This window comes from Gymnoscopelus braueri (genome assembly GCF_963280865.1).
Source record: "Gymnoscopelus braueri genome assembly, chromosome: 5".
In the NCBI taxonomy this organism is placed as follows: domain Eukaryota; kingdom Metazoa; phylum Chordata; class Actinopteri; order Myctophiformes; family Myctophidae; genus Gymnoscopelus; species Gymnoscopelus braueri.
In genome coordinates, this window is record NC_137606.1 from 9,669,480 (window position 1) to 9,697,310 (window position 27,831).

A 27,831-nucleotide genomic window follows, 5' to 3' on the forward strand; every position below is an offset into this window, starting at 1 on the left:
GACAGAAAGATCAGATTAAGTCCCATAATCCCTTCACCCCCCACCTGTTTACCTTCATTGTGATTGTTCACGATGTGGGCTAAATCCTCTGGGCCGCTGGCAGGCTGCCACGGCGAAGAATTACGCCGGCGGTTGTCTGATGTAGAGGGACACAAACAAACAGTGGTGGGAAAAGTAGTCAAATGTTTTACTTAAGTAAAAGTATAAATACTGCAATGTAGAAATACTCTTGTACAAGTAAAAGTCCGGAATAAAAAATGTACTTAAAAAGTACAAAGGTATTGGTATAAAAATATACTTAAAGTAAAAGTACTCATTATGCAGAATGTCCCATTTCACAAGGTTTCAAATGTATAAAATGTATAAACATCTTTTGAAAATAGCACATCTACAAGCTCACAATGCGTCGCATTGCGACGCATTTTGAGCTTGTAGATTGGCTATTTTCAAATGGTCTAAATGTATATAGGGCTGAAGTGGTTACTGTATGTTTTGTAATAATCAAATCTACAAAGTAACTCGTAACTAAAGTTTTCAAATAATTGTAGTGGAGTAAAAGTACAATATTTGCCTCTGAGATGTAGTGGAGTAGAGGTAAAAGTCTAGACAATTGGAAATGCTCCAGTGAACTAAAAGTACCTTGAAATTGTACTTAAGTACAGTACTTGAGTAAATGTACTTAGTTACTTTACACTGCATGAAGGGTTTTATTTGAAGAGTTGTGGTAAACTGGAGTCACGTTGGTGAACTCAAAGTAGGGCGTTTAAGACTGTGCTTTCATTGTCTTTTGTCTTTTGTCTGTTTCTCATTGCACTGCATGAGTTTACGGAAATGCAGTAGATTTATGCATTTTAATTAAACACACGTATCAGACGTATACGTCTAATGACTTTACATGCCATACGAGATTGTATGCATTTGATTGTATGTGAGATTGTATGCATTGCGTGCGTGCGTGTGTGCGAGCGTGTGTGTGCGTGTGCGTGTGCACGCACGTGGGTGTGTGTGTGTGTGTGTGTGTGTGTGTGTGTGTGTGGGTGTAGACGTGTCAGGGGTATATTGAGGGTGTGCATTGATATCAGGGTACGTGTTAAAGTTTGTAATGATTCTATTTATTCTATTATAAATGCTCTGCATTTCTATATAGATGGCCTGTATTTCTATGATCTAGTTATTACGTACAGTAATAGAAATGCAAATAACAATAGGGGATACACTACATTCTAGACTGCACTTGACCAACAGAATGCCCTATAAGGATAATAAAGTCACCTTTCAACTCATGTTTTAATCTCTTGAGCCATTCAATCCAAAACTAATAAAACCATGACACGGTTACTCAAGGGGTCATGGGGTCACACGACAAGCTCACAATGTGTCGTGGACGCAATGTGTTGAGAGCTTGTAGATCGGCTATTTCTGACATGCAACACTGTTGTATGAACAGTATGATTAACTATATAAATCAGGCTAAAGCTTAAGCTTCAATCATGCTTCAGTAGTGTGTATGCAAACATAAAGCAAGTGAATCCATAGCTCTTTACATTTTCTTCAGCCCATAAAGCCACACAAGAAAACATGTTTATTCTTCTTACCCAAGGCTTCATTATCTGATGCCGATTTTGACATATGTGTCCTGAAACAACAACAAAAAAGTATTAATTTAACATGAATAGATAGATACTACAGCAGTGGTGGAAAAAGTACTCACATGTTTTACCGAAGTAAAAGTATCAATACTGCAATGTAGAAATACTTTGTTACAAGTAAAATTCCGGATTTCAAAATTTACTTGAGTAAAAGTACAAAAGTATTGGTATCAAAATGTACTTAAAGTACCAAAGTAGAAAGTACTCATTATGCAGAATGGCCCATTTCACAAATTTTCAAATGTATACAAATCTTTTGAATTTTGTTTTAGGGCCGAAGATGTAGTGGAGTAGAAGTAAAAGTACTGAAAATTACAAATACTCCAGTAAAGTAAAAATACCTCAAAAGTACAGTACTTGAGTACATGTACTTAGTTACTTTACACCACTGTACTACAGTGCAATCATTATCGAGGCTTGGAAAGTGTATGTAGTGAGTACAGTAGCACGCCAGTTCTACACCTGTGTTAGACATTCTGGCGACATGTATTGATACAGTTGCCTCTTTGTCTTTTTGTAGGAAACGGTGGACACAAAGACACGGCTAGGGGAAAGGTGTTGAATGTACTGAGCAGCACTTTAAATTGATGGGGCTTCAATCGGCTTATTGAACTAGCCCAAATCCATAAGCTGCCTTATGCTGGCCCAACAGCCCACAGGGTCCCCTGCTTTTCAGAAACAATTAATTAATCAAACAGCTACACACTGCAGCTATTAAAAGAAAAGGCCGTACATGCATTGTGTTTGATAAATAACTTTTCCAATAGCATGTACTGTGTTCCCAATCCCAGTTATTTGAACAGAACAGAACAAAAAACAGATGCTCTGGTGAAGCTGAGCGTACGTACATAAGTACAAGAGCATTGGTTCAGTAGGAAGGACTTAAAGTATTAACCCACAGCAAAGATAAATAGGGTGCCTTTGCTGATATTCTATCCCTGCATGGGAAAGCACTCTCACTTATGGATAGTAAGGCTTTTTGTCTAAGGTATGGAGCCATAATCAGTCAGATTTTCAACCTCTTGAACCCCCCCCCCCCCCCCGTAATGAATATTGCCATGATTATAAGGCTCCATACTAAAGGCCTCTTGCACACTCCAAAGTAAAACAAGCATCCTCTAGCATTTATGAACCAACTAGCGTGTGTATTCGTAGGGTACAGCTAACTGACCAGTAATGCCACCAATAAATGGCATCTTAGCATTATAACTCTTACAATTTGACAGTTTCTGGATGGCAGCACGCTACAAGTAAAAGTCAATACGGCTTCCATCATACATGATACGATACGATACGATACAACTTTATTGTCAGCTCTCACTGAAATTTTCTTTGTGTCCATGACGTCACCGTTCAAGATACAGACAGGACATACACAATACATTACACAAGGTACATTACAGGACACACATCACAGAAGCAGACAGAAACAAGAACAATAGAACACATCCTCTTGGTTTACCAATGGCAGGGTTAACACAAGTGCAAACTGTTCAGTAATACTTGTATCACTGTGAGTGGATAATATAGGCTAGTTCCCACTTATCTCAAGATCACAAACTATCTTAATGATCTTGTAATCTTTAGGGGATGGGTGTGTAACCCACAGTGGTGGAAAAAGTACTCAAATGTTTTACTTAAGTAAAAGTATCGATACTGCAATGTAGAAGTACGTTTCGACGCGTTGTGAGCTTGCAGATCTGCTATTTTCAAATAGCCTATATAGAATAGGGCTAAAGTGGTTAATGTACGTTTTATGTAATATATTTATATCCGCCAAGTAACTAGTAACTAAAGTTTTCAAATAATTTTAGTGGAGTGAAAGTACAATATTTGCCTCTGAGATGTAATAGTAGTAGAAGTAAAAGTATAAACAATTGGAAATGCTCCGGTAAAGTAAAAGTACCTCAAAATTGTACTTAAGTACAGTACTTGAGTAAATGTACTTAGTTACTTTATACCACTGTGTGTAACCCAGTAGTATTGGTCAACTCCACCTCTCTGTGTGTGACCACAGTGTGTGTGTGTGTGTGTGTGTGTCCACGGTGTGTGTGTGTGTGTGTGTGTGTGTGTGTGTGTGTGTGTGTGTGTGTGTGTGTGTGTGTGTGTGTGTGTGTGTGTGTGTGTGTGTGTGTGTGTGTGTGTGTGTGTGTGTGTGTGTGTGTGACCACGGTGTGGTAACTCACCTTCGCTTCTTCTTTTTCGTGTTGCTACCTTGTGATTGGCACGTCTCCTGCAAGTCAATGCATTTAACCCATTAAGAACTGGAAGCATCTGTGTCACTTCTTGATTCAAAGCTAAAAAGCATTATTTTACACTTTGGCTATTCAAAAATAGCAGATCTACAAGTTCCTAGCACGGCACTCGGTGCCGCGCTATGAACTTGCAGATCTGCTATTTTTTGAAAAATCGTGAAAATGTGTGCAAATCTTTGAAAATATATTGTTTTAAAACGAACATTTTTAACTCTATTCTTTACTTCTGGGGGGTCCCTGGAACAAAACTATTTGAGATGGGGGTCGGCGGCCAAATACTATCATTTTAGGGGTCCTTGACATAAAGAAAGTTTGAGAACCACAGATATAGAAACATACAGTTTTTTCAGAAAACTGTTGGGATTTAGAAGACATTTGTAGAATCGGCTTCAGGTCTCAATGCATTCAAAAGACAGCATTAGGCCTCAGCTACCCTACTACAGTATGCATACAGTCACATTCTTGCCTTTTTTATTTTGATTGATAATACAGAATAAGGATAAATGATAAATGATCTGCACCAGTGGTGGAAAAAGTACTCACATTTTGTACTTTTTGTAAGTAAAAGTATCAATACTGCAGTGTAGAAATACTCTGTTACAAGTGAAAGTCTGGAATTAACAAATTACTTGAGTAAAAGCAGTGGCGTAACGGAGGGGTAGCAAGTGATGCGGTGCGGGGGGGCCACCAGCAGGGGGGGCCCCGCCTGCGCTCATACAAATATTTTTACAGCAAAAAAAAAAGAAAAAAGTTGATTTATATTGGTCAAATAGAACGGAATTAGACCGAATTAGACCCGAATTAGACCCGGAATTTTTGGGGTTGTGCACGCAGTTGTGCACGCAGCGCGCGCGCGTGCATGTACATGAAACTCCCGCGGGGAGGCCCCGCGATTCTGCGTTACGCCACTGAGTAAAAGTACAAAAGTATTGGTATCAAAATGTACTTAAAGTACCAAAATTAAAAGTACTCATTATGCAGAATGCCCTGTTTCACAAGTTATTATTATGTCTAAAATGTATAACAAAAATTAAAATAGCAGATCTACAAGCTCACAGAGCGTCACATCACGACGCATTGTGAGCTCGTAAAGTTCAAATAGGGCTGAAGTGGTTACTGTACGTTAATAATAATCAAAATCTGCAAAGTATCTAGTAACTAAAGTTTTCAAATAATTGCAGTGGAGTAAAAGTACAATATTTGCCTCTGAGATGCAGTGGAGTAGAAGTAAAAGTATAGAAAATCGGAAGTACTCAAGTAAAGTAAAAGTATACCTGAAAATTGTAAGTACAGTACTTGAATAAATTAGTTTCTTTCCACCACTGCTGTGCAAATATCAGATTGTTAGAGACACCAATGGGAGAGAGAAGTCACTTGGATGAAGAAATAATGGGTAATAATGAGTATAGCTACAGTCTTTGTAGTTTGTTTCTGGTACTATTGGTTTGATTGTTGTTTTTTGTTTGGTTAATATTGATAATTAAAGGATTTCATGTGCAACAATACATTGACTGTTGATTTGTGGATCCATATTTTGACTGTTATGCCCGGTGTCCTGAGAATCCTGGCCTCAACACCAGCTGTCAACTGGCTCATTATCATAATTCCATAATCAGATTAATTTGTGTCTGACTGTACAAGCTGGTCCAATGGAGGTGCATCTCCCTGTGGTCCAAATTATGGGAAGATGTTCTCAAAGGGGATTCCCGGGACTCTCAGGGCTCCTTTAAGGGGGTCTAAATTGACCCTTACAAGTCTGTAACTCTGACAGTATGCAAATGGAACCAATTTGGTTCCATTGGGTTCCATACTGTCAGAGTTACGGGGAGACCCTGAACATTTGAGAACCATCGGTGTATTCACCTTATTCCTGGCCATGCCCAGGAAGTAGGTATGAAGGTAGGGGAGTAGGGGGGGGGGGGGGGGGGGGTGAGGAGCCCCATATCAAGGAGTTTCCTGTTTACCAGTGTTGCCATGTCTGCTTATAATAATAAGCGACTTTGAGCTTGATTCTTAATTGAGGTTGCTTATTTTGGCTTGCTTCCTAATGTCTTTTAAACCAGTGGTTCCCAAATTCTTTCCATGTTAAGGACCCCCAAAGTAATATGTATTTGTCCGCAGACCCCCATCTGAAAATAGGTCCCCCCACTATTTTTTGAAAATAGCAGATCTACAAGCTCACAACATGTTGCGATGTGACGCGTTGTTAGCTTGTAGATCTGCTATTTTCAAAGTGGTAAAACTTAGCCTAGTCGCTTTTTTGGTGGGCTTGTTTTCATAGACCTGGCCGCTTGTTTCTCTTGCTAAATCTGGCAACACACTGATTACCTGCATTACACCTGGCTGTAGCCTACTAGGGAGGAAGTGGACAGATTTTGAATGAAGCAGCAGAAAAGGGCAATGGCGCTGCCCTGAGAAGTGCCAAGAATAAGGTGAATACGATTCACAAGTTGTGTCACTTCTCACCAGTGGTGGAAAAAGTACTCCAATTCTTTACTCAAGTAAAAGTACCAATGCTGCAATATAGAAATACTCTGTTACCAGTAAAAGTCCAGAATTCAAAATGTACTTGAGTAAAAGTACAAAAGTATTGGCATCAAAATGTACTTAAAGTACCAAAAGTAAAAGTACTAAAATGTTTGAAAACAGCAGATCTACAAGCTCACAACGCGACGCTATGCGACGCGTTGTGAGCTGGTAGATCGGCTATTTTCAAATAGCCTATGTATACAATAGGGCTAAAGTGGTTAATGTTGTATGTTTCATAATATCATAATTTAAATCTAAAAAGTAACTAGTAACTAAAGTTTTCAAATAATTGTAGAGGACTAAAAGTACAACATTTGCCTCTGAGATGTAGTGGAGTAGAAGTAAAAGTACTGAAAATTGGAAATACTCCAGTAAAGTAAAAAAATCCTCAAAAGTGTACTTAAGTACAGTACTTGAGTAAATGTACTTAGTTACTTTACACCACTGCTTCTCACCATAGAGATGGAGCGTCCGGACCCCCGCCTCTTGGTGTTGTTGTCCTCCAGGAGGACCGCCGGGCTGCAGGACCGACTGGCGGAGCGGCTGGTGGAGCGGCTGGGCACCGGGTGGGCCTGGCCGTCACTGGAGTCCTGGACCACCTCATACAGGCTGTCCATGGAGCCCTCCTGGACACAGTAAGGCATAATGGATGTGTTCATACTGTACCAATGATATCAATAATCAATAATAAGTCACAGTCCATCATAATCAGTGGTGGGAAAAGTACTGAAATGTTTTACTTAAAGGGATATTTCACTTTCAATTAAAAGAAACATTAGAAAAATATATTAAAAATAAATGAAAAAAGTGATGGAAAAATCACGGCCCCCCTCATACATTAGAACAGGGATATTCAACTAGATTAGGCAGGGGGCCTCAGTAAAATGACTTGAAGTCGGGGGCCACAAGACCGTGACAACAAAACCGTTAGTTGTGTGCTATTAGGTCTGATAGGACACAATAATGGACACATTATGTCCATTATGGCAGTGTTAATTTTGTCGACTAAGACTAAAAGACTAAAAGACTAAGGTTTTTATATTTAGTCGACCAAGACTAAGACTAAGGCTAAACAATTACAGAAGACTAAAATGGGACTAAGACTAAATGGTGTGTTATTCAAAGGACTAAGACTAAATCAGAATTTGCTGCAGTGTAATTGTTTTTGACTAAGACTAAGACTAAAAGACTAAGGTTTTGCTATTTAGTAGACTAAGACTAAGGCTAAACAATTACAAAAGACTAAAATGGGACTAAGACTAAATGGTGTGTTATTCAAAAGACTAAGACTAAATAAAAAATAGCTGTCAAAATTAACACTGCATTATGATTATGGTAACTTATTAGGGCCTGCTTCACACTGCATTCATGCATTTTGATGTTTGATATGAAAGGTTCAGTGTCGGTCCTTAATAAAAATAATTGCTGAACTACTTGAAAGCTACATTATTCTGAAAGTAGTGAGAAGTAGAGAAGTAGTATAGAAGTAGACAACATTTCTGTCTGTTTTGTTTCTTTATATTATGAAAAGGTCATATTTTAACACCAGATACCTTTCTTAAGTACAGTGCATATGAGGTGAGCTACTTTAACACTTTGACCCAAGTGATTTTCTTTTGGTTGACTTACGCACCAAAGATTACATTTACCCGCATTTGGGTTCCTGAACCATTGTCTTGACTGCAAATACAGTACTGGTACAGTAGGTGTTAATTTGGGACCCTGAGTGAGTCACTAACATCCCTCCATTCTAAATAGTTTCTACATTTTATTCTTATCTGTTAATGGTTGATTAAACATTAACGAGCTTCGGTTAACGGTTATGAAAAACATTCAAAATGGTCATCCTGTACAACCAACCATCTAGTAAAAATTATTTGCATTTCATTTTACATTGGAACATGGAATATGTTCCAGGGGCCACAAAAAAGCTCATATGGGGCCGGATTTGGCCCGCGGGCTGCCAGTTGAATAAAACTGCATTAGAATGCGTGAGGGGCCATGATTTTTCCATTACTTTTTGTATTTTATTTGAAAGTGAAATATCCCTTTAGTAAAAGTATCAATACTGCAATGCAGAAACACTCTGTTACAAGTAAAAGTCCGGAATTCAAAATTGACTTGAGTAAAAGTACAAAAGTAAAAGTATTGTGCAGAATGTCCCATTTCACAAGTTTTCAAATGTATGTAATGTATAAAAATCTTTTGAAAATAGATCTACAAGCTCATAAGACGTATTGTGAGCTTGTAGATCGGTCTTTTTTGTCAACGTTCATTTGCATATCGTTGGTGTCGGGCAGAAACCTCTTATCTCCATATTTTACCTTTTTGTGTTTTTTCCTAATTAATGCCGGGAAAGCCTGCTGAGTGGCAAAAAAGCGACTTTCTGGCCTTGACAGCCCATACGTCCAAACAGAAAAGTCCTATCTGACTGTATTAAGGATATGCGCACCGGGAGCGCACTCACGTATTAGTTTGTATTGGACCAGTAAGCTCAGTGCCTTATATCCGAACGCACCCTTAAACAACGTTAAACTCACCAACATTGCGGCTGTACGGAAAGCTTTCTAACTGCAGTTAGTTTCATTTTTTGTTTGTTGTTTAATAAAAATCCACCATAGAGACATGTTATGAGCTACTTTCTGTCAATAAATTCCGTGCAGGTGATTATTATTTTTTTTTTTAAGTGTCAGAGTTTGGAAGCGCTCGTTTTTTATAACGCAACGTCCTGCTGCCTCCTGCATTATGTGACATTTAGAAACAGGTGGTGTGCACTGTGCAGGACCGTTGCCCCGTCACAATTATTACATAATCGTCTAATCGCAATTATTTGAGATAATTGCAATTATTTGAGATAATTGCAATTATTTTTGCATAATCGTCATAATCGTTGCCAGGTTGAACTTTTTGACACATTTCCGAATATTGAAAAAAAAGCAGAAATAGCAGATCTACAAGCTTACAACGCGTCGTGAGCTATTTCTGCAATTTTTACATGTATACAATAATTAAATATAACAATAATTTCCACTCAGTCTAGCTGAGGGGAGCGTGTCCCGGTGGAAAAGTGATGCATGTGCTTATACTCTCTGAATCCTGAAAAGTAGCAGTTTTGGACATAACGAGATTTTCCATCCGACAGAGACGATATGTAGGCATGTGTGTGTGTGTTTACTGTTTACCCACAGATAAACAGTATAAGAAAAGACACACATATACACATTCATTAAAACATCATAGAAACACACACAAACATTCATTTTAGAAAATGTCCAGGTCAAACATTTTGAATAGATTTCACCCAGGACAATAAGGAAAGTTATCATATTTATTTAAGTGTCCATCCGCCCGTGGTTATATTAAATCAAATCACGCTACTCTACCAGAGGGGCCTACTGCTTCAATGCTTTTTGGAATGAATTTCCATGAAAGCTGTAGGTGTAATCGGGATGTGTGATCTGCATGCAGATCACACAGGCTCACATGGGGAGACTCATTCAGGAAAGTCCAGTGAGGTCAGAGCAGGTTGAAAAGCTTGCAACCTTCAAACGGTCACATTTTAGAGAGGAAATAGATATGACTCTATGTTCAGTTTGATAAATGTGGTCTTGGAATTTAACCCATTAAGACCGGGGACGCTGCAGATATAAGTCATTGTCTCCGCCAGGCGCCAGGCCGAAAGGCATGGTGAGAAAGTATGTTTTGCACCCTGTCCGTGTGTGTGTGTCCGTGTGTGTGTGTCCGTGTGTGTGTGCCCGTGTGTGTGTGTCCATCTGTGAACAGCTAATCTCCGACACCGTTGGCTTGATCGCAGCGAAACTGTGCACACACACTCCCTGGATGCCAATTCAGAACCTTTGCCCCAAATGTTTCACATGGGTCTCTTATAGCGTCACCAGGAGGCCGCTTTTTCCAAAACATTTTTTTTGTCAGTACTCCTACAGATTTTGTCCAAACATCACGCAAATCGGTATACAGTATCTCTATAGTCATTAAACAAAAGAGGTATTTCAGATTTTTCATATACCATCCTGATTGGCTAAAAATGGCTTCCATAGTCTGCAGGAGTGCTCCGTTTTGAAGAAAATGCCTCAAATCATGATCACACATCTGCCTTTTATAGCGCCACCAAGAGGCCGACTTATGTAAAACATTTTATATTTTATTTCACGCAAATCGGTACACATGATCTCTATAGTCATGTGATCAAGAAGGATCTGTTTGATTTTTCATATTCCATCCTAATTGGCTGATTAACATCTAAAGTTTGCAGTACTGGCTTGTTTTGAACAAAATGCCGCAAATCATGAACGCAGCGTCTGATTGCGGTGAAACTTTCCACGCACATTCACACTATGTTGAGGAGCAAATGCCACACTTTTCACATTGGCCTGCTGTAGCGCCACCAGCAGGTCAAATTTAGCAAAACACATTTTTAGCACAAAATGCCTCAAATCATGAATGCAGTGTCCCATTGCCGTGCACGGCCTAGGACAAAATGGCACCTTGGCCTATTATAGCACCACCAGGAGGCCAAAATAACCTGGCGGAGACCTGTGCTCCGAGGAGCACTTTTTCTAGTTACATATACAACTAGAAAATGTGCTCCTCGGAGCACAAGTCTCCGCCAGCAGACCCGTGCTATTTTAATCAAATGAAATCACTTACCCTATCTTTAACCATAGTTCTCTAGGAATGTTCTAATTCTTACTTAAAATAGAACATGTATCTACTGTATCTAATGAGATACAGTAGGGTTTGTCTCTGTTTAGTGTTCTTTCTTTCTGTTTCTTAGCTTTGGCCTTCTGCGCCTTTGCTTCTTCATCAGGTTTCAGATGATGATTTGCTGCTTCTTCAGTTTGCGTAATGGGAGTTAGTTTCATTGTGTGATCTCAGCCTCTCCTGTCTAAGCTATTTATAAATTTATATTACATATTGTGATGTCACGTGAAACTGACCAATGTTAGGTGTTCTCAGAGGGACACACACACGCACGGACGGGTGATTTGTACTGGAAGGTACTGTTCCAATCAAGACTGATTGATCCTGTCTTACCTCACTTCAAAAACCATAAATGGCTTTTTGAAGTGACACACCTATTTATAGGATTTTATTTCGTCATGCGTCCCTCTAGCCAATCAAAAGCATTGGTGTCAACATATTGTCATGTGTCACGTGGAGCTTGACCAATGTTAGCTTGGCTAGGGGGGGGGGGACACACAGCGGGACGAAGTGAAAACATACTCTCCGCCTCCGGCGGAGACAATCATATGAAAACCGAACACTGTAGGAAGACAACATTTGGCAGGTGTGTTGCTGGGGACCCAGGGAAATGCAGTATCAATGTAGTGGGTGAGGATGTAAGAGGGGGTCTAATCTAAGAGTTTGCAAAGGATGCCCCTCGGGTGGTAAGAGGGGAGTATGGGGGATTTGGGTCACTGGATAGCTCCCTGGGCACTTGGAGCATGGAAGAACAAAGTTATGGGGACAAAGAACAACCTGGGCTTCTTCCCTCTCCCATGTCTGACATGAAACCCTCCAACAGCTGCCATAGACATGGCCCATCAAGGCTATAGAGTGGGCCACTTGTGAGCCCAGGAGGAGTGCTCATAGGCAGAGAGAGTGAGGAGAGTCAGTCCCCGGTGATAGGGCTTCTAAGACCTCCATGTGGTGCATGGCTATGAATTAGAACAACAGGGGTGTACCTATGTCGGTCTAGCTCACTGGATAGTCCCGCTGGTCCCAAGTGGACCACCACACAGATCTGCTTCCTCCCATGCCCAAGATAGGTGCTCGTGGACAGACATGGAGTTGTTCCCCGGTGGTGTCAGGCAGACAGGGATATCCCTATAGGTCAGCTTTGTTTTTTTTAAGTAATATTACCAGGGGTCACAAGTGACTTATTATTACGGCCTGCTGTTCCCCTCTACCCTCTCCATAGTTAAAAAACAACAACTCCAGAACAAAAACACAGAGCATTAGGTGCATACGGAAAGCAATGCGTGTCTGTCAGATAGCAGCAGGGACATGGCCCCTTATGGGCCTGGAGGTTGGTTACACTAGGGCCCTAACCCTTTCCCCTCTAGTTGTTAAAAACATCCACACCCCTGCCTAGACACCCAGTAGACACTGTAGGTTCGGAGAGTTCTACACTGTCCCCCCCTCAGGCCCATAAGGGGCCATATCTCTTCACTGTATCCCCACTGAGGAGACCATCTTCCCCATACACCAAAAAAAGATGGGTTTGTGATGAGCAGGAAAAGTGAACAACACAAGCTTGTAGATCTGCTTGCTATTTTCATGATTTTTTCTTTTGAGTTTTTCAATGCATAATTGTTTACTGAAATTATTTTGAAAAATGTTTAACTTGTGAAATAATTGCAGATTTCTACTCGCGACCTATAGAAATGGGTCTGTGACCCAAGATCGGTCTCAACCCATTGTTCGGGAAGCACTGCCTTAGAATAGACTGCCTGGAATTGAATTGTTTCTTTCTTTCTTTTTTAAGTCTTGCCAGACACTTTTACAAACACATTGGTGAAGACATTTCTTGTTAAGGAATTTGTATCAAGTTTTTTGTAATAACCCCTATAAATGACAATTGTCACAATAAATATTAGTTTTAAGCCATTTCCTCACATCTGATCTCAAATCAGAATATGGCAGTGGATTCCCCATCTATGAAAACCTTTAAAAGCAAAATTGAACCAAGTCTCTAGAGAAATATATGTTTTTAATAGTTCAGTATAGTGGTGGCCACCATCTTTAAATGGTACAGTACATTTTGAGGCATTAGCAGCCATTTTTGAAATGTGCATACAGCAGATTTGGAATCAGAACCCCTTAATACCCCTTAAAACATGTATGCCCTAAATTAATGCAATAATATCATTGCAATTAGTGGGAGGTTAACCCCCATTTTTGCATAAAATGCCTGGACTAACACAGGGTTGAGGAGATGACTCATAGGGAAGTAATTCAATTGGTCATCACACTCTGATGATGTGGTCAAGATGAGGAGCAGCTATGTTTCATCTGATGTACTCATCTATGGTTTCTGCAGGAGCAGGAAGAAAGATCAAACTTGCAGACAATCAAAAAGTGTGATCCTATGTTGTACCTGAATGTTCACAAGGTGCTCAATTAGTCTGAAGTCTGAACACTGTGACAGCCTGTGACTCAGAGAATTATCAGCCTGGTAAAAGTTTTCAAAAATGCGGTGGTGGACAGTCACAGTAAGTTCACTTGAGTACTGTACTTAAAGGAATAGTTCACCCCAAAAATGACTTATTTTCTATCAATTACACACCCCAATTACAAAGCCTTGAATTCATGGAGATTTATTAAATTGTTGTCGCATTCCTAAGCCAATAATTTGATGACCGGCGGAAACATGCTAATGTCTCCGGTACTACCGGAGAGTTGGAGGAGATTTCAACTCCTCCTTTTTATCAGTCTGACAGAGACAACTCTTTTGGTCCTTACACACCGGGGCGATTTTTTTCATGCGAATAATACGTTTTATTTTAAAAACCTTATAAAGTTAATGCAAGCTTCCACACCAGTTTCGCGGAGCAAAAAAAAGCGTCTTTTAATTATTCGGAACGAGTCCGAATTTTGCGTATATTCGCATATTCGCCGGTGTGTAACCGCCTTTTCTCTGGTCAGTTTGAGCTGCACAACTCAGTGGATTAGTAGTGGACATTTTGTGTGACTGTTTAGGCCGAGGGGCTATTTTTTTACCACCTATCCGTACAGAATATCTACAGGTCAAACTCGCAGGCAATCAAAAAGTGTGATCCTATGTTGTACCTGAATGTTCACAAGCTGCTCAATTAGTCTGAACCCTTACTGTGACTGTGACAGACTGTGATCTATGGTTTCTGCAGGAGCAGGAAGAAAGGTCAAACTCGCAGGCAATCAAAAAGTCTGATCCTATGTTGTACCTGAATGTTCACAAGATGCTCAATTAGTCTGAAGTCCAGACTGTGACTCAAATGACAGGTGAGAATTATCGGCCTGGTTAAAGTTTTCAAACTTGCAGTGGTGGACAGTCACAGTAAGTTCACTTGAGTACTGTACTGAATGGAGTAGTTCGCCCCTCAAAAATACTTATTGTCTCCGCCAGGCCGAAAGGCATGGCGAGAGTATGTTTTACCCCCTGTCCGTCCGTCCGTGTGTCCGTGTGTCCTGTCCGTGTGTTACCAGCTAATCTCCGGCACCGTTGGCCCGGTCGCTGCCAAACTGTTACACACACTCCCTGGATGCCAATTCAGAACCTCTGCCCCAAATTTTTCACATGGGCCTGTCATAGCGCCACCAGGAGGCCGATTTGTGCAAAATCCATTTTTTCCCATTACTCTTACAGATTTTATCCAAACGTCATGCAAATCGGTAAGTCATGTGATCAACACGGATCTGTCCGATTTCCCATATTTCATCCTCATTGACTAAGGTTGGCTTCCAAAGTTTGCAGGATTGGTCCGTTTTGAACAAAATGCCTCAAATTATCACGATTTCCGTGAAATTTCACACACACATTCACACTGGGCCCAGGAAGAAATGCCACCCTTTTCACATTGGCCTGTTATAGCGCCACCAGCAGGTCTAATTTAGCAAAACACATTTTTGGAACAAAATGCCTCAAATCATGAATGCAGTGTCCGATTGTCGTGAAAGGCCTAAGAAGAAACGGCCACCCTTTTCACATTGGCCTATTATAGCGCCACCAGGAGGCCACAATAACGTACCTGACCTGGCGAATACCTGTGCTCCGAGGAGCACTTTTTCTACTTATATTATAAAACCTACATTAAACACTTTTGCCGTATTTTATACATAGGCTATTTGAAAATAGCAGATCTACGAGCTCACAACATTGTAGATATGCTATTTTCAAACATTTTAGTACTTTTACTTCTGGTACTTTAAGTATATTTTAGATGCCAATACTTTTGTACCTTTACTCAAGTAACATTTTGAACACAGGCCTTTCACTTGTAACATGTATTTTTATATTGTGGTAGGCTATTGCTAGTACTTCTTCCACCACTGGTCAGTTTGTCAATTATGGATGATGTCCCATTTATCACTGCCATAGTATTCATTTGACACTCAAATGGTGAATATATAACTTCATAATGTTATTGTTTTCCTGTTTATCTCTCCTGTGACCTACTAGCAGTGCAGAAGGCATTGTTTATATAATGCTCTCAGCTCTCTAGGGAATATGCCACGGTACGACAAAGTATAAATGGGGCTTAATGAGTAGACGCCCATCATCACGTGATGCGGAACAACAACAAAAACAAGGGCAATCACAATGTGTACTAATCACTATTCAACCCTCTGTTGGACGGACAGGAAAGAAAGGGGCATTTGTGACCCTGTGCATGTGTTGTTGATGATGATGATGATGATGATGATGATGATGAATTTATTTCTATAGCGCTTTTCCAGCCATAGTTACAAAGTGTTTTACATGACGTGTTAAAAAACAGCAAACAACAGCGAAAATAAAAACAGCATTTGTAGTCATCAGCAGATAAAACAAGTTAAAGGGATAGTTCACCCCCAAAATGACTTTTTGTTTTTGTCGCATTCCTAAGCCAATAATTTGATGACCGGCAGTGGTTCCGCGGTAGGAGACACAAAGATCCTCCTTTGTGTCTCCTACCGGAACCGCTGCCTACAGGTCCGCTGGTCTTCAAATTATTGGCTTATAAATTTGGCAAAAATAAAAAAATCTCCATGAGGTGACACATGTTTTGGGTGAACTATCCCTTTAAGCAATCAGAGCCTTAGGAAAAACACTTAAAATACAGGTGTGTTTTCAGAAGTGTGTTAGTGTGTTTGCGATGATTATGGGGCAACATGGCTCAGGTGGTAGAGCGGCTAAAGCGGTAGAACGGTCACTCGAGAAATGGGAAGGTTCACGGTTCGATCCCCAACTCCCCCTGAGTTAGTGTTGAAGTGAAGCGTTGCATGGTTTCCTCCGCCGTCAGTGTGTGAATGTGTGTGAATGGGTGAATGTAGCTAAATGCATATTCTAAAGGGCCTTGGATAAAGGCACTATATATACGGTAAATGCACCATTTATCATTTTGTGTGTGCTTTTTTATCGGATTATATTGAAACAGTATTGACTGTTATAACAGCATGGTATGTTAGTGTGTGTGTGCACACGTACATGTACTTAATGACGTGTACTTTACTTTACACCACTGTTCACCTACGTATGTATACATTTATGCATTTGTAACTCTGAGAGTGTACAAATGGAACCAAATGTTAAATTGACACTAATGATTTCACTGTGTACACAGACAGGGACATATGAGACAGAAAGGCTTGGTCCTTACCAGTGAGAAGCAGAAGAGATTCATCTCGGATCATGCGTTTATTCTCCTTATTCCTTGAGGTGTTCACAAGCCAGTATTTGCAAACGGAGTGCAGTGTGCTGACTGACAGACACGCTGATCCATCCACAGAGGGAATCAAGAGCCCTCTGTGAGTCCAGCCCCGTTCGCCCCTGATATCTTCCCGGATTAATGCTAGAGTGAAATCCCTTCCCTAATCCAATAGATGGACCACCATCACTCACTCTGTAAGCAAAGGCGGGCCTGACACAATCAAAACAAACCCACCACTGTGAGAAAAGAGAGGTATTTCAGTGAAGTTTGTGTGGTCAGTGGATATATCGTTAGTCAAACTTTGGTCTACGATTTGCTGTGTGTGTGTGTGTGTGTGTGTGTGTGTGTGTGTGTGTGTGTGTGTGTGTGTGTGTGTGTGTGTGTGTGTGTGTGTGTGTGTGTGTGTGTGTGTGTGTGTGTGTGTGTGTGTGTGTGTGTGTGTGTCTCGCTGTTCATGGGGTGCTGAAATGCGTGCGTTTGGATACTTTTCCAAACAAGTAAATGGTAAACGGTGCATTCATATAGTGACTTCATCCAAAGCGCTTTACAATGTGCATTAGTAGGCCTGCGTTCTGGTGTATTAGTAGGGTAAATTTGTGTAAGAAATGAAAGGGCTTTGTGGTAAATAGAAGGATTTTACATTAAATTCTGGATTTAAAAGGGAACCAGGGAACCAGGGCTACAATATGGGAGAAACACAATCTATTTTTCTAGTTCCTGTCGGCATAATGTGCATGCATTCTGGACCAGCTGGAGAATGTCGTATAATAATCTGCAAATGGTACCATATACAACAAGAATCTTTAAAGTTTAGAGACTTGTTGGGGCAGCATTGTAAGGAATTGCAGTAATCCAATGCAAAAATAGCAGATCTACAAGCTCTGTGCTATTTTCACAGAATATTCGTCTATTTTTGCCAAATGTTGGCCTGTTTTCACTGAAAGTTTGCCTGTTATATGTGAAATGTGCTACACAATGCGTGTTCGGAAATACAGCACTGAGCGCACTGGCCAATACAAACTAATAGGCGAGTGCGCTCCGGTGCGCAATTTCCGAACGCAACCCAGTCTGTAACAGAGTATAGTGGGTTCCACCTGCTCCTTAAGTAAGGGCATTTCTTATTGGTTCGTGGGCGGCACATCATTGATTAACACAGGTGTCCATGTTAGAGTGGTGCTAAATTAGATTTGCCCAAGGTAAGATGTGTTCCTCAGCACACTATATGCCTGTATGTTTACTGTGATACCGTGAAGAATACTGGTTATTCTAAACATGCTAAATGTACCCACATGAAGTAGTGCCGCTTTGTATATGTTTTCAATTAGTCATTTTGACATACCAAACGGTATATTGTATTACTGTTTACAATAAACTGCTGCTAATTCTGTTGTAGACGTGCTGAGGCTTGGGTGTGTTACACCAAAAGAAGTGACTGACCAGAAACTTGTGTCTATTCTTACCAGAATAAACTGTCAACAAAGAGAGAAGTGGTCTGGAACTTCATTAATCCACAACACAACGCAGATCAACCGTTACACATGCAGATAATAGGAACGCTATTATAAAGTTAAAAGTGCTATAAAAGTGTCACTTGAGTCTGGATAGAACCATACAGTAATTCATTGGTGAAAAATACTCAATCGGAGCGCCATGGAGTAGGCTAGTAGTAGAGAGAGTAGGCTAGTAGTAGAGAGAGAGTTACGACACAAAGTGGGCCGCTATGGTCTGTAAACATTGGAACGTCCTCATTGAGATAGAACGAGCATTTCCACATTCCATTCTTACGATGGCCGTCAATGCTATAGTGTCGTCACTCTCATAGTAGATCACACTGCCTGGTTGTATCTTCACACCTGAGTTCTAATGCAGTAGTTTTCGTGCCAAGGACCCCCACGTTGATATGTATTTGGCTGCGGATCCCCCCACCCCCCCATCTCAACATATTTTGTTCCAGGGACCGCCCCCAGAAGCAGAGATTTGAGATAAAAAAGTTCGCTTTAAAAAAATATAGATTTGCACACATTTTCATGATTTTTCAAAAATAGCAGATCTACAAGCTCATAGCGCTATGAGCTTGAGGTTGAGCTTGAGGTTACAATTATTGTGGTGCTATATTAACACATTTTTGCTGGGGACCCCCTGGAACCCCCCCCCCCCCATGGACCCCGGGGACCCCACTTTGAGAACCAATGTTCTAATGAACCGTCCGACCGTCACTGACAGTCTGGTGACCCACATACTAGTATAGGCCACAACAGCTTCAGGGGATTAAGAATGTAAAGTGTCAGTTTCTGTGCATGCGTGTCCATATGTGTGCCGAGAGCATGCCATTAATCTAGTACTAATTCATTAAAAATATATATATCTGTCTACAGCACATGCCTGTAGGCCTGTCACAATTATGACATAATCGTCTAATCGCAATTATTTGAGATAATCCCATGTTGAAAAATTTGTGTAAACAAGCTTACAACACGCCACGCGTTGTTTGTAAGCTTGTAGATCAGCAATTTTTACATATATTATTAAATATGTTAATAGTTTATTTGTATATTTAATGATTTATTTGTCATATCTGCCCTGTGCGATTTTTGATTACGAAGCCTAAAAGGCAAACAGAAATTACGTTTGTATTAATACGTCCCAAATGTTCAACCCCAAACACACAATTAAATCGTTAATCATCTAATTATTTGAGTGACAATTAATCGTCAACTTAAATCTGTAGTCGTGACAGCCCTACATGCCTGTGAAAATCACTTTCTTGTGTCATTTAGAAAAGAGCATGAAACGGAATTAAATTACATTTAAATACATGCAAAAACACTGGAACATATTTAAAATTCTGTTTTTATTGGAATCATAGAGGTGTTTAATTAAAATGACCAATGAAATGAATTAATTGAAATCGTATATGCTAGGAGGATAAACACCATAGCATAGATATTACATCATTGTGCTGATTCAACAGAAAGTAAAAGGCAGAGTCGAGCGTTATTGTCTGTCACTAATAGTCCTCATTGTCTGGATCTCCACACAGGTCATCTTCGCAGCATTCCACATCAATGGACGGGACACATAACTCCTCACAGGTACGAGAAAGAACGTCATCTGTAAAAAAAAAAAATAACAATATAAACACTTTTAAAATGAATATAAAAAACTAAACAAAAAAACTACGTTGAAAAATACACAAACTATATTATATTAATACTGCATTATGATTATAATTATCTTGTACGCACATCATTTAATTCTAGAATGACGACAGCAGTGGTGGGAAAAGTACTCAAATGCTTTACTTTAAGTAAAAGTGTCAATACTGCAATGTAGAAATACTACCGGAATTAAACATGAGTGAAAGTACAAAAGTATTGGTATCAAAATGTACTTAAAGTACCAAAAGTATAAAGTACTCATTATGCAGAAGGCATTGTGAGGCATTGTGAGCTTGCAGATCGGCTATTTTCAAATGGCCGAAATGTATATAGGGCTGAAGTGGTTTTGTAATAATAATCAAAATCTACAAAGTAACTAGTAACTAGTTTTCAAATAATTGTAGTGGAGTAAAAATACAATATTTGCCTTTGAGATGTGGTGGAGTAGAAGTAAAAGTATTGAAAATCGGAAATACTCAAGTAAAGTAAAATATTACCTCATCATTGTACTTAAGCACAGTAATTGAGTAAATGTACTAAGTTACTTTTCACCACTGTGACAATAGTAATACTAATAGAGAGAAAGCCATGTAATTACTGCTCCAGTCTGTCCTGCAGAAGTTGCTGGAATCCGGGCACGTGGTCTTTGTCTTGCAGATGTCATCGGTCTCATCGTCACAGGTGTAGCATTTCAGCATGTTTACTGGAAGAAAGGCCAGACATTATGTGAAAACAGGTTCCAAGGCATTATCTTGGTCATCGCCTCTAATTATAACCTCAGGGTGAACTTTAATACAGTGATATTCAACTGGCGGCCCTCAGAATAAGCTTTCAAGTAGTTCGGCAATTATTATTATTATTTTCACCATGTCTCTACAAACCACAACAGGGGTTTTTGAGTCCAGTTCATCCATCACAAACCATCCATCTGTAACTATTTCCGTTATATTGTATGAGCTATTTCTTTGTGGATATTGTCCATATTCCATCATTGCCATCTTCATCCACTTCAAATACATCATAAGACCTTGTGCTCTTATCACCCGGGTACTCAAAACAAACACAATAAAAAATCCTTTCATTCATACGAACATGTAAACTCTTCACCTGGTCCCTAATACTCTTTTTACAAGATAACTTGTCTGGCCTTCTGTTGCTCTCTTGTTTTGATCTCCTTCCCACTTGCCCCCCACCCCTCTTCTTCTTCTCCCCCCCCCCCCCTCTTCTTTCTATGGAAATTAACGTTGCGATGGGAACGATGTACAAAAACGAATTTCACCCACTTTTTTACCTTTTTACCTGTGATGTGACAATAAAACTGATTCTGATTCTGATTCTGACACAAAGATGCTTCCATGCCAGGGACCCGTGCACAGAACATACTGAAATATCCACTTCCTATTTTCCTCTTAATATCAAAATCATATCCTGTGCACTATAAAGGACTGACACAGAAATATTCCTATCAAACAACAAAATGCATGCAGTATGAAGTAGGCCCTTATAAGTTACCTTAATGGACAATTGGACATACATGTGTCCATTATTGTGTCCTATCGTACCTATAGCACACAACAAGCGGTTAAACGGTTTTGTTGTGGCCCCTGACTTCAAGTAATTTTACGATTGTTGCCCCCTGCCTAATCTAGTTGAATATCCCTGGGTTAATATATATACAATACAGGGTCACCGCGGTCATGGAATTCCTGGAAATATTTTGAAATTAGAAAAAAACTTTTTCCAGTCCTGGAAAATGTTTGGAATGTATCAAGGGTCCTGGAAAAATATGTGGCTAATAGACTATGCATTGTTTTTGGATATTGATTTAGTTAATGAAAAACATTTTCCAAAACATGTATAACATTACATGGAACATGTAACATAAGTCGTTTGTTGCCGAACGGGCTGCGTGATTGCAGCCTAATGTATAGGTGGCAAAAATATACGTGACAAAAGTAACAGATCTACAAGCCTACAACGTGCTGCAGCGTGATGCGTAGTTAGTTTGGCATGAAATTTGGAATAGAATTGTACCATTCTATATGCTATATGCTTTATTTTTGCTACACTATCTGTCTTTGGGCATTGCACATAGGAGTAAGAGACACACATATATATATATATATATATATATATATATATATATATATATATATATATATATATATATATATATATATATATATACTTTATATATATATAAAAACAAACCTGCATCAGTAAGTCAAACCTTAATTTCTGCATCAATATATTTTGGACCATAATAACACTGTGATACTGTGTATCTATCACAAGTGTACTCACCTGGCGTGCTACACAGGAGCAGACCCAGCAGTATGGTGAGCAGTAGGAGTTTCATGTTGTCAAGTGAAGTGGTGTGAAGATGAAGAGTCTAACCTCGGCTTTTATGCTCTCACAACAACCTACCAACCAAACCAGTAACACACATTTCCTGGTGTATCGTCTGACAGGAAGAAATAGCAAACAACATTCCTCTGAAATTCATTGTCCTACAGCAATGACAATAGTCATGCACCGTGCAGGGCGGGACATGGGACATAATAGTTGCATGGTACAGTATTGTGTGGTTGTTTTCTGCATTCATTTGTTTGATATTTTTTACAGATGATCTGTTTTGTTTTTCAAGATGTAAAGAGATTAAGGGGTGCTGCATGCAGTGGTGGTAAAAGTAATCAAATCTTGTACTTAAGTAAAAGTATCAATACCTCAATGTAGAAATACTCAGTTACAAGTAAAAGTCCGGAATTCAAAATCTACTTAAAGTACAAAAGCATTGGCATCAAAATGTACTTAAAGTATCAAAAGTAAAAGTACTACAATGTTTGAAAATAGTAGATCTACAAGCTTGTAGATCGGCTATTTTCAAACAGCTATATAAAATAGGGCTAAAGTGGTTAATGTATGTTTTATAATGTAATAATTTATATCGGCAAAGTAACTAGTAACTAAAGTTGTCAAATAATTGTAGTGGAGTAAAAGTACAATATTTGCCTCTGAGACGTAGTGGAGTAGAAGTAAAAGTACAGAAAATTGGAAATACTCAAGTAAAGTAAAAAATACCTCAAACTTGCACTTAAGTACAGTACTTGAGTAAATGTACTTAGTTACTATACACCACTGGCTGCAGGCTACCATGCATCCTTCAATATTTCATACGTTTAATATGACTAAGATAGGTCTTATACAATTATATATATTCAACTATTTGTTCAGTTTGTTGAGTGACACAAAGTTTAAATTAGCCTTTAGGGATTCAGGATTTCACACACTTTGATAGAAGACATGGTGAGTAACTATATGAACCATGGCGTCCCTATTCGGGGACAAACATTCGGCGAAAATAGCAGATCCTCAAGCTCAGAATGCGCCGAGTTGCAATTCGTTGCAGATCTATTTTTGCCAGATATATAGTCGCCTATTTTTAGCGAAGACATTAATAAAAAGGAGGGGGCCTAGTATAGAACCCTGGGTGACTCCGGTCAATGAAGTATATATGGTTTAAGTGGTAAAAGGACACATATTAGCAGTTGTCAGGATTGAACCAATAAACATCCTGCTGATCCGATGCTCTTTCTCTGTACCCACCACACTGCCCTGCTTTAAAATATTATAGGCTATATGTGATTTTTGTATAGTAGTTAATTTAATGGGGTGGCAGTGGCTCAGGGGTAGAGTGACCGGTAGAGCGGCCGGAGTGGCAACCGCCAGAGTTAGTGTAGAAGTGTCCTTGAGCAAGACACTGAGCCCCTAATTGCTCCCGGTGAGCAGGTTGGTGCCTTGCATGGTTTCCTCCGCCATCGGTGCGTGACTGCATGTGTGAATGGGTGAATGCAATGCACAATCTATGTAAAGAACTTTGGATAAAAGCGATATATAAATGCACCATTTACCATTTAATTATATCTGAGAATTTGTGTAGTCCTTGGAGTGAAAAGGTTTATTTCAAATAACCCAGTCTCCGGGAAATGATGAGAACTAAACACAGGCCGGTCTAACCAGTAAGATCACATTCCCCTGCTGCAGGACTATAATACAATAGATAATGTCACAGTAAGGACATAGTATCCATGAGGGCGTTCCTCATGTGGTTACGGGAATATGGTTGTGATGGAGATTTGGCTTGGTACAACGATCAGCTGATGCTGACATCACTGAGTTTCCATCACTGAGAGTAATATGAGACAACGGCAGTAAACAACTTCCATTCTGTAATGACAGTTGTGTAAGAGGGATGATGGCACAAACTGAAAATATTATCACATTTAATCAGCATCTATTGATGGTGTCCAGTGATGATACCATGATTGTCCTGGTACCATGTCTCCCAATCAAAAAATTAATCCAGAACACTTTGTGTCTCCCACGCTAAGTCACTCTCAACTTTATTATAGTACTTCTCGACACGACAGTCTGCATAAAGGAAAACATGAACTCGGCTGCACTCAATCAACTAGGCACCCACTCAATCTGTGTCTTATCAAGGACATGAAAGAAAACAGAAAAGAATGTTTACGTATAGGTTGAAACGTTCAAGCCTACTATTAATTTCACCTGGGAAGGAAGCGAAACTGTGTGCAGATATACATACCATCCTTCCTCTTTCACTATATATATATATATATATATATATATACTCGGCGCATTCTGAGCTTATATATAGTATATATATATATATATATATATATATATATATATATATATATGATATATATATATATACACACTGTGTGTGTGTGTGTGTGTGTGTGTGTGTGTGTGTGTGTGTGTGTGTGTGTGTGTGTGTGTGTGTGTGTAAAACTATTTTTAAGGTTTCGAGGCCTATCAGGCTCGAAGCCTTATTGAGATTGTAGGCTTTCTTCCGCCGTTTTTTCAGTTCTGGCCCAACTGCGTGGTCGCTTTTTACGAAACTCGGCAATATGGTAGAGGGCTATGCCAAACGGCGAAGACCCGAAACTCACAACCATTGGCCAAAGGGTGGCGCTGTAGCACTCAATTGAAATATGCCAATTTTGAACAGGTACAACTCATGCCCTGTTTGACCTACAGCCTTTTGACCTCTGACCTTTAGATCTCCCACCATTTTGAATTATATAAAAAACAGTAAAAATCTATAGCTTTCTGGGATCTTTGAGCAATCTGCACGAAACGTTTTACACATGAACTTTGGACCTATGCTGACAAAAACATGGTTTGGATTTTTTCTAAGTGAAAACATTAAGCTTTTATGAGCCAATTAATATTGCAGTTTTATGACAATTATTCGTCTGCCCCAACACGTTCATGCAGACTCACATTTGTTTGCAATAATGTAGAGGGTCATTCCAAGTATCACTGAAACCAATCTTACTCCAATTGGTCAAAGGGGGCACTATAGCAATTTTTTGAAAATGCAGACTTTAAACAGGCAAAAGTCATGCCTCGTTTGGCCGACAGCCATTAAACCTGCTTACACATGTGCCTTGACTCATGAGGAACACATCTATCACTTTGACCAGTAAGCTCCGCCCTTAGATTGTCTGCAATTTTGAGCAGTTTGAAAAACATTTAAACCCAGGATTTCTGAGTAATTTGCGTGAAAGTGTGTCATCTCCCTTTTCACCAGTTCAGGTCTGTTGGTCCAATGGCTTAATCATCTGCCTTGAAACTAGGAGTTGCCGGTTCGAATCCCACCTCATGTAGACTTCATTATAATTGCATTGCACACAACATGACTGTATCAATGAATACATGTGCAATTGTTAAAGATAACTTATTTGAAAGTAGTTTTTTTCAATGTATGACGTACTTCATTTGCCCTTTTGTTTTGTTGGATTCTCCTTTCTCACTGTCTGAGGCTGTGGATTGAATAGCTTGATCAGTAGAGTGTGAGCCTCATGTGCCGACGGTCTCCGGTTCAAACCCCACTCATTACAGTTTACATTTAAATTGCATTGTACAAAACATGACCCTGTTAATTCAGACATGTGCAATTTTTAAACAATAACATGAAATGCTTTTTTGAGAGTAGTTGTTTTTTATGTATGACATACTTTCTTGTGAAAATAGCCGATCTACAATCTCACAATTTTTCAGATAGCAACGTGTTGTGAGCTTGTAGATCGACTATTTTCACTAGTTTCCATTCCGAGGAGACAAAAAAAAACTTTATTGGTAAATGTTTTGTGAACCAGTGATCTACAGTAGTTAGCGAAACAGTGTTGCTTTTGCCAGGATTCGATCCCATGACCTTGCGGTCCATAGTCAAGAGCTCTTCCAACTGAGCTACCCAGACACAAGAAACTTTATACATTGACATTGCATGAACGTGCAACTTTTACACTACAGATTTTTTTTACATCACTCTCCGATTTAATCAAAAAATCTAAGCTGTGTGATATATACATTTTGAGTAAAGACCATTAATATCAACCCATGTTCCTCTGCACTCTAGCAATCAGTGCACCTGGTGATACCTAGCCTGTCAGTCATTGGCTCCTCAATGGTGGTGAAAAGTAACTATGTACATTTACTCAAGTACCAATGCCAGTGCTTACAATGCACAGTACAATTTTTAGGTACTTTTACTTTACTTTCCATTTTTGTTACTTCTACTCTACTACAATTACAGCAGATGACAGCTTTAGTTACTTGTTACTTTGCAGATGTAATTATTAATACAACACCTACAGTAACCACATACAGCCGATCTACAATGTGACGTGTTATGAGCTTGTATGTATATAATAAGCAACCCATGCTGTATGATAACTTACCACATATGAAATCGAATTCTGTCTATCCAATGGTTCAGTCAGTACTGCGGCCATAGCTGAGTGGTTAGTGAGCCCGCCTAGGGAGCCAGAGGCCCTGGTTGCCCCAGGTAAGGCCAGGAAATGTGTCAATGAAATGAAATTTGTCCCTGAGCAAGACTCTTAACCCCTAATTGCTCACAGGCCCTCATTGGAAACAAGACCGCAAAGACTTTCATGAACAGACCTGTTAAAGGAATTATCCTTATCCTTTACACTGTCTACCCGCAAGTCTGTAGGTCCCTGGTTCAAACCCCAATTTAACCAGTCCAAATATAATTTACTGAACAAAAATCATGACTTTGTTAATTAATGCATGTTCACTTCTTCTCTATTCCCTTGGATTGGATCCACCCCTCTCACATGCTCTCACTCATCACCAATCACACCTGTCTTCACTCACAACTCATTAGTGGCCTGGTGGCTTTTTCTTTGAAATAATGTTTAGTTTTTCAAATATTTAACTTTAAGCGCCCAATGCCACGCTATTGGCCATGGCCATTTAAAGGGTAGCAACATTAACAAACACATTTGTCTATACCTGTAACAATGCTCTATACACCAGGGAACCAGATTACTCATATGCAGTTATGAGCTTGTATGTATATAATAAGCAACCCATGCTGTATGATAACTTACCACACATGAAATCCAATTCTGTCTATCCAATGGCTCAGTCCGTACTGCGGCCATAGCTGAGTGGTTAGTGAGGCCCGCCTAGGGAGCCAGAGGCCCTGGTTGCCCCAGGTACGATTCCAGGCCAGGCCAGCAAATGTGTCGATGAAATGAAATGTGTCCCCTGAGCAAGACTCTTAACCCCTAATTGCTCACAGGCCCTCATTGGAAACAAGACCGCAAGGACTTTCATGAACGGACCTGTTAAAGGAATTATCCTTATCCTTTACATACAATGACTTAGTTAATTAATGCATGTTCACTTCTTCTCTCTCTCTCTCTCTCTAACTGCCTCTCTCTCTCTCTCTCTCTCTCTCTCTCTCTCTCTCTCTCTCTCTCTCTCC

General features: G+C 39.7%; 2 protein-coding genes across 2 annotated transcripts in view; both read right to left on the minus strand.

Annotated features, from left to right (window-relative positions):
- The window catches only part of med17 (mediator complex subunit 17), a 167,454-nt gene that overhangs the window by 102,744 nt on the left and 36,879 nt on the right, over nt 1-27,831 (minus strand). The window lies entirely within an intron of this gene.
- On the minus strand, nt 19,678-22,459 carry LOC308084931 (lymphocyte antigen 6D). The gene is made up of 3 exons (XM_080427920.1): nt 22,308-22,459; nt 20,602-20,706; nt 19,678-19,956 (listed from the first exon to the last, which is right to left on the minus strand). Exons 1-3 carry the CDS (start codon nt 22,360-22,362, stop codon nt 19,853-19,855), a joined length of 264 nt encoding a protein of 87 aa, XP_080284046.1. The 5' UTR covers nt 22,363-22,459; the 3' UTR covers nt 19,678-19,852.